This window comes from Daucus carota, chromosome 7 (genome assembly GCF_001625215.2).
Source record: "Daucus carota subsp. sativus chromosome 7, DH1 v3.0, whole genome shotgun sequence".
Lineage (NCBI taxonomy): Eukaryota > Viridiplantae > Streptophyta > Magnoliopsida > Apiales > Apiaceae > Daucus > Daucus carota.
The window spans coordinates 9223622-9231711 of record NC_030387.2 but is presented as its reverse complement, the minus strand read 5'-3'; the positions used below and the strand labels follow the sequence as shown (position 1 = coordinate 9231711).

The 8090-nt window shown below is 37.4% G+C and overlaps 2 protein-coding genes across 2 annotated transcripts; one reads left to right on the top strand and one right to left on the bottom strand.

The window, feature by feature from the left end:
* Positions 1-2488: 2488 nt before the first annotated feature.
* On the top strand, positions 2489-2833 carry LOC108195444 (cyclin-dependent protein kinase inhibitor SMR6). The gene has a single exon (XM_017362408.2). It carries the CDS (start codon positions 2489-2491, stop codon positions 2831-2833), a length of 345 nt encoding a protein of 114 aa, XP_017217897.2.
* A 3618-nt stretch (positions 2834-6451) lies between these two features.
* Positions 6452-7807, bottom strand: LOC135147880 (uncharacterized). The gene is made up of 2 exons (XM_064081917.1): positions 6920-7807; positions 6452-6658 (listed from the first exon to the last, which is right to left on the bottom strand). The coding sequence occupies exons 1-2, from the start codon at positions 7805-7807 to the stop codon at positions 6452-6454; spliced, it is 1095 nt and encodes a 364-aa protein (XP_063937987.1).
* Between the last annotated feature and the right edge of the window lie 283 nt (positions 7808-8090).

Here is an 8090-nt window from a genome sequence, read left to right as displayed (position 1 = left end):
TATATATATATATATATATATATCTGTGTGTGTGTGTGTATTTAAACAAAATTATACATTCTCAGTTCCGGCACAGTTTCATACTGATAAAGTGTTATTTCCTCCGTCCTTCTGGGATGTATACGTTTGGAATGGACACGGAAACTAAGAAAAATGTATAAAGTAGTGTAAAGTAATGAGAAAGAGAAAGAAAAGTAGGTAAAGTGGTGGGACTCATGCATATTTAATTGATAGATTTGAAAAAGTAGATAGAAGTAGTGGGTGGGTGAAATTTTTATATTATAAAAATTTACTATTTTGAGAAAGTTTTGAAATGTATACAATTGAATGGGACATCCCGAAAAAGAAAATGTATAAAAATCATAGAGACGGAGAGAGTATAATATATTAGCTTTTACATGAAGAGAGCAGCTGCTATAATAGGAAAAGGAGTAGAAAGAGAGCAGAGAGAGAATGATGAGCTGATTGTACTGTATGGCTCGGTGTGTTTTACATTCAAGTAAGGCAATCTAATATAGGCCTTCATATCGCAATTCAGTAGACAAGAACATTAATTTCATGCCAAACTTCGACTCCCTCATCCTAGCCATACTATTTCACATTTGACCACCGTCCATATGATAAAATGACAATCAATTTACAACAAACTGTTAATAATTCGGCTTTGAACTCCTATTTTCAACAAACTTCCCTTTCCTGTGCTCGACTGCTCGTTGTAGTCGTGTTGGATTTTTGTATGGAGTTGATCTAGTGTCACTCTTGACCTTGTTAAGAAACAAAGCGACTAATTTACTATAGGGGGTGTTTGGAAGTTAGAGGTTTGTGGTAAAATTAGAGGTTTGGGGTGTTTTAGAAGTTTGACCATTTCAATCCGATAATGTTAGTGTTTGGTAGTTAGCGGATTGAAATAGAGGTTTGGCTTAAAAAGCTAATTTTCAAAAAGCTAGTTTAAGGAACTTTTTGGGTTAACGGTTTGAGTATATGTCACAAAAAACTCATCAAACAGCTATTTACCAAATAGTTTTACAAAAAACCGCTAATTCAATCCGTTAGTCAAAACATCTATTTAAATCAGCTAGTCAAAATATCTAATTCAATCCGCTAACAGCTAACCGCTAACCGCTAATTTCCAAACAGGATCTATGTAATTTTTCACCAGCTTATTTGGCAATTGGAAATCCGAAAATCGTATACCTATTCTTAAAATCCAGGGATGACTTCATAAAAACCTTTTCATTACGTTGATTGCAACTTGTTTACTAATACGTCCTCGTTCCAACCATTTCTTTACGGTTTTTTTTAAGATGTATCATCCAATTCTTTATATTTTAAAAGTTATCAAAAAATAGTCAATGAGTTTTTTTTTTTACACTACTTTTACGACACAATATATCTTTTAATACATTAAAAATAATGAATATCATCCCTTCACCTATTTTCCGTTTCGCTTATATATTTCTTAACGTATGCATACAAATCACATCCAAATCACATGTAAACAAAGAACTTGGACTAAATGTTACTGTAGATTATTAAATTAATATAACACAATCAAGAAGTGGGTACGGTGAAAGTGCCGGTGCCCGAGGTTTTAGAAAAATCGAATGGACTTCGTTTAGTTCTTTTGTTTACTCCCATCAATTATTGTCGCCACCACTTCTACATTTTTTATTCCCAAGTGTCATAATATTATTAAAGATCCGGGATATTAGACATTTTTTCATCAATTTTTCCATGATAATTGAGAAATATAATATCTGATCCTTTTATATAAATACAAAGAAGATGTATCAAGTTTTAGATACCTAATACTCCCTCCGTCCCACCCATTTCTTTACACTTTCCTTTTTGGGATGTCCCATCCAATTCTTTACATTTCAAAACTTACCAAAAATAGTCAATGGGTCCCACCACTTCTCCACTTTTCTTTCCTTTTCACACTACTTTTACTCCACTATCTTCTTTTTATATATTAAAAATTAATGAGTCCCACCACTTTACCCACTTTTCTTCCTCTTTTCAACTACTTTATTCATATTCCTTAACCTCCGTGCCCAATCTATTGATAAGAAATGGGTGGGACGGAGAGAGTATCATGTTTTTATAAAAAAAAATATAGTAGTAGAAATTTTATCGGCTGCTAATAAAATGAACTGGGAAAAAAGGCGAAAAGATTTTGAAATGACGGCTAATAAAGGAGCCTGATGGCGCCAAAACTGAAGTCAATAATGTCAAATTTAATAAACTAATATTAATTGCTCTGCCCTCGGTCAGCTACTTTTCCGGGCAACTTCATCCAATACCCTCTTTCTATTTATACCACATCTCACTATCTGCTTTGCTCATTTCTTTTCAACCCATCTTTATCCAGTTATCCTTGCCCAGAAAACAAACTTCTTTTATTTTATTTAAAGATCAAATTTTTATTTTTCATTTCTCGATTTGAAGCTGAAAAATTCAGATGGGCTATTCCAAAAAATCAGTAAAAATGGAAGGAGAAGTTGAAGCAGAAGGAAAGAAATGGCTGCTTACAGCTCTGACAAGTCCTCTGAAACCTATACACACAAAAAAAGATGAGCACAAGAAAGAATGTGGTGATGCGCATGACCAGGCTGCGTTTGATGAAGAAAAGTGCACTACACCATCGTCTGATGAATCAAGAATCCCCAGTAGTAGGCTTTCCCAGTGTCCAGGGGCTCCGAGAAAGAGGAAATCATGTTCAAGAATTGATAAATTTTGTGGCAAAAGTATCGGTAGAGAATTTTTTAGTCCTCCTGAGCTAGAAAGCTTGTTTATGAGCTCTGTTGATCATCAGAGAAGCAAGTTTTCTTGAATTTCTTTAATGCCCTTTAATTTATAACTTGTTGTTTGTAGTGACTAGAGAATCAGTTTGTACATGGCAATTTTATTGTATGAATTTAAGTACTCAGGAACTTTGTTTTGGATAATTCTAGTACCTGTAACCTGTTTGACTTGTCTTATAAGTGGCTTATGAGTCGAAGATTTGACGTGGTTCTTTTTTGAATTTGAATGAGACTTTAGATTCGGTGTGCAGAGCAATGCAGTGTAGAATCAATAATATGTCATTATCATTTGTAAAGAAACTACTACAGATTTTAGATTATTTATTTTCAAAGATTGTCCAGACTGGTCTGTTTCAAATAAACATTTACGTGTTCATCCTGTATTGATAAACCAGTACCTAGCTTCTGGCACATTAAATATACTCCTTTCGTCCCATCCATTTTTATATTTTATACTCCCTCCGTCCCCCTCAATTGTTTATATTGGAGGGGGACACGGAGACCAAGACAATGTATAAAAAATGAGTAAAGTTAGATGAAAAGTGGGTAAAGTGGTGGGACCTATCAATATTTAATAATAGATTTGAGATAGTGGAGGAAAATAGTGGGTGTAATAGTAGTTTTTATTGTTAAATATGAGATAGTGGGGGAAGATAGTGGGTGTAATGATGAGAAAAACTTACTATTTATAGTAACGTAAAGAAATGAGAAGGACATCCCAAAATAGTAACTGTAAAGAAACGAGAGGGACAGAGGGAGTAATGTTGTGTTTAGTTGGGGTGAATGAAAATAGAGGGAATGGAATGAGATTTGAACTATAATTTAGTTGGATGTATAATAATTTCATTCCATCCACCATTCCATTCCTATCACCCTTAACTAGAGTTCAAACCCTTCATTTTGTAAAGGAATGCTTCATTCTTTATCATACATATTTTCTACATAAATGTTATCATACAAAATTTGCACTCACTCATTTTTTTTCAATATCCTCCCTCCTACACTCTATTATTTCTTTTATTTATACTCATTCCATTCCATTCACCCCAACCAAACACAACATAAGAGTATTAAAATGCTTATCAGAGACAGAGCCCATGATAAGAATTCAAAGATGTCAAATCTAGGTGAGTGGAGGAGTTGTGAGTGAGTATAATCAAGACAATCATTTTAAGGTCATGTAGTACTCCTACATGCTTATACTATACTCTATGAGTCTATGTACAGTTAATTGGTACTCCCTCCGCGCCAATTAATTCTATACAGTTTCCTTTTTTGAACGTCCCATCATTTCTATACATTCCAAATATAGTAATTTTTAATAATATAAAACACTATTACACCCACTTCTTTCTTCCACTATCTCCATTCTATAATAATATAAACACTATTACACCCACTATTTTCCTCCACTATCTCAAATCTATCATTAAATATAAATGGGTCCCACCACTTTACTCACTTTTCATCTCACTTTATTCATTTTTTACACTTTTTCTTGGTCTCCCCGTGTCCAAACCAAATGTATACAATCTACCGGGACGGAGGGAGTGCTGCATTGTTTGGGCAAAAGTAACAAGACAGGTCCCAAGAGTTGGAATTCAGATGAAAAATATTCCCTTTTAATGGACTTGTAATCATGAGGCTATTCACTGTTGCCTTAGCACGCAGCTGCACGGAGGCTCATACGCCCACTTAGTGGCTTCATAATGCATCATCGCAAACTAACAATTTCTTTCTAAGTGGTGTTAGTGTCCCACATATTCCAGATCATCTTCCGAGAACAATGTGCCCGTTTGTTTAGGAGAGTGATTGTTTAGGAGAAAGTGATAGGCCGTGTTTGGAAATTAGTAGTTTGAGAAAAAATTACTACCTCGTGCTATGTTTAATTACAAATAGGCTAAACATATGCCTTTCAATCTCTCCCTATTTGTTTGTTAACATAACATGCAAATTAGCGAGAGGATAACTCAACTAACTGATAAGACAAAGGATTAAACATATATGAATTGTAAATAGCAAAAAGTTTCTGGTATTTAATTAAACATTGACCTAAAATCAATAAGATTACATTAGATTACAAAAGGATGTTCTTATTGAACATATATTACAAATTCCTAATGAATCTAAAGATCAAATTCTCCTTCTTCGATATCAGAATTGTGAAGGATAGGAGTTGACGGTTCTTCCCTGGTTGGCACTTCAGATGTAGTGGATTCACCACGCTTCTTTCGTTCCCTTGCCAGAGCCAGTTGATGTAGTACTTCCATTTCCACAGGGTCTTCGCGGAAGTCTGATGGCTGAGATTTAGTGACACCCTTCATCCTTCGAAAGTATTGAGAAATATTTCTTCGGGTGCAGTATGATAAGATTACATCATCAGCATCAGACTTGGCTTTAGAAGCGAAGCCCTTGGTTCTGAGTAAAGTGGATGCTAGAGCCAGTCTCTTGGCAGGATACTTGGGCAAGGCTTCTTCGTTGAGATAGACAGTGCAGAAGACTTCCTTGTGAACGAACTTGACACAGTAAGGAATCTTAACAACCTGAGGACTGTTGAATACAGCACAATCCAACAGTTTGTCTCGAAGGAGTTCGTTCAGGTTGGAGCAACGCTTAACTTTGTTGCGAAGTACCCAGAGCTCAGATACAGAGAATGATTTCAGAAATTCAACAGATAGTCTGAAAGAACCATTCCTCTGTGTATAGACAATTAGCTCCCATTCTTCTAGCAATCCCTTAACTACCACAGTTACATAAGACAATTCTAAAGCAAAGGCATGCATAAAGACATCCTCGTCAGGGTTTACTTCGCGGAGATCATAGATCAGAGATAAGAACTTCCTGTCATCGAAAGATTCCCTTTGAGGTCCATTGAATATTCTTCTTGCAATGTCCCAGCTTTTTCCTTCCTTTCTCTTAATATAAAGATTCTTCTGCTTGCACGCAGCATCATAGATTCTCTGTTTCTCAATCTTGATTTGCTCTTCTGTGATCAACTTGTCCTCTAGAAGTTTTTGATAATCACGAAGCCTACGCTTCCTAGCTTCAATTTCAGCTTTGAACTTCCGGACATCCTCCTCATGCTCTAGATCAACAGGTTCTTCCTGAAACACATAACTCTCATCAAATTTACCTTCTTCTTCTGCTTGACGGTAAGTAGCATCGAAGACGTCATCATCATCCATATCATTTGGATAGTCATCATAACTATTAGAGTTGAAAACATTGTCGGACTGATATAACGATTCTTTGCCTTTAGACTTTTGATATTCCTTGTCAGGGGCAGACCCAGAAATGATATTTCCCTTGTTGGATTGATTTGAGTTGTTTCCTTTGTCGACCCTGTTTTCTTTGTCTCCTCTATTCTCCCCCTTAGTTGAGGGATCCTCTCTGGAGGGTTGATCATCAGACTTTGAATTCCTGAGGAGTTGATCTAGTTTGCTGTCGATGGTATCAAACTTAGCCATATAAAGTTCATGATTAGATCTCATTTCAACAGCCAACTCATGAATTTCCTCTTTAAGCTCATCCCTGTAAGAACTGGATGGCCTCTCCTCAGCTTTCTGTTCCAGGGTCACCAACTGTGCACCCTTCAGCTTCTCATTTTCAGCAATCATTCTTGCAAGCTCAGCTCTTAGCTTAGCCATTTATTCCTCAAACAGAGCAGGGTCAGTGTGTGCACTCACCTCACGTACACTCAAAGCTGTTTCACTAGCCTCACGTGCATGTGTATCGCTCGGTGTTTGCCTTACATCACTCTGTTCATTCACTCTTCCTGCTGTACCTGTATAGACTACCAATGTCCGCTGAGATGGGTTCAAAGGTCGTGGAGGAACAAATTGTCCTCCGGAAGCCTGTGAAGGCAGATTAACTTGCACGCTGCCAAGTTCCGCCTGATCAGAAAAGAAAGGGTGATCAGAAAAGTTTTCATATATAAGACATTGATTTTGAAAATCTGTGCACTCAGTAAACATAGTAACTTGTGAATCTGTTTGGGCTGGCACTAGCGTGAGTGCTAGCGCAGTGCTTGACTCTGTACAAGTTACCGCGGCCGGACGGTCAATTTCAATGGCCTCATCCTGTAGAGAGAATGGGTCCAGAGACTGTTTAATTGCCATTTCAAAATCTGAGCCTTGTTGGGAAGGCAAAGATGAGGCTGCAGTTGTCTCCACGACTTCCACCCTTTGTTTCTTTGAGGGAGACAGAGCTGCGGGTTGACTCAGAAAACTACTCGTACTCCGTTTCCTTGCAACTTTACGAACAGGTTGCATTGAAGTGTTGGTTGATGTGTTTGGAGAAACGTGAGTTGGTTGAAGTGAATCATCAGCTAGGTTATGAACCTGTGTGTTGTCAGGTTCATTGCTAGCAATCTGGTAAACAAAATCAAGGTCACAAACATAATCCGACGTATCAACATTAAAATTAGATGAGAAGTTAGAAAGTACCTGAGCTACTTGTATGTCCTGACGAAAGGACTGCAGCTCCTGGTTGATAGGAGAGTCAGAGTGGAGAGGTTGTGAGGTAGATTGTGTTTGTGGTATGATTTGGGAGTGTGTTTGGTGTGGTAGTGGTTCAGATGAAGATGGTTGATTCTCGAAGAATATGTATTCTTGTGGTTGATCTTCAAATGAAGGGATATGTTGTTGTTGGTGAGTAGGGGAGTGATATGATGATTGGTTGGATGAATGGTGTGATGACTGTGCTTCTTGGGATTGTTGGGGTGATTGTTGTTGGTGGTGTTGTTGTAGTTGTTGCTGTGGTTGTTGAATCTGGAGGGGTTGAGGTTGTTGCGGCTGCTGTTGCTGTTGTTGAGGAGGAGGAACCACTTGAAGTTGATAAGGCTGCAGGGGAGCATTGAACATTTGAAGCATGTGAGGAGTGGTGATAAGAGGAACAGCTGCAAATTTATTCTTGTTATCGAGCTGAGTCATCAACTTAGTGCAGGCACGAGGAACTGGTGCCACGGGAGAGTTGATGTAGTGTTCCTTCTCAGCATTAGTCATTTTATCATTCATAAATAACATGATAAAGCGTGGATAAAAGCATGCAACCTTTGCATTTTGCTCTACTGATCTGCTTCTGAGTGGTCCCAACTTTGTAAGTATGGCTTGAAGTACGAGTTTACCAAAGTTGATTGGTCGATTATGAGCAATACAGAACTCAACTTCTGAAGCAAGGAAGATATAACATTAAAGTTCTTGCGAGTGGTAGGAGCAAACACTTTAGCCAAAGTGTCGAAGAAAAGATCCCACTCAGGCTTTAGATTGCCTTTCAACATCCGTGGCA

Excerpts from the sequence above, each read along its gene's own strand:
- LOC108195444 (XM_017362408.2), top strand. The coding sequence starts at position 2,489 with ATGGAAGGAGAAGTTGAAGCAGAAGGAAAGAAATGGCTGCTTACAGCT.
- LOC135147880 (XM_064081917.1), bottom strand. The coding sequence starts at position 7,807 with ATGACTAATGCTGAGAAGGAACACTACATCAACTCTCCCGTGGCACCA. Across the intron at positions 6,659-6,919 it reads AAGGCTCAGATTTTGAAATG|GCTTCCGGAGGACAATTTGT; the intron begins GCAATTAAACAG and ends CTGCCTTCACAG.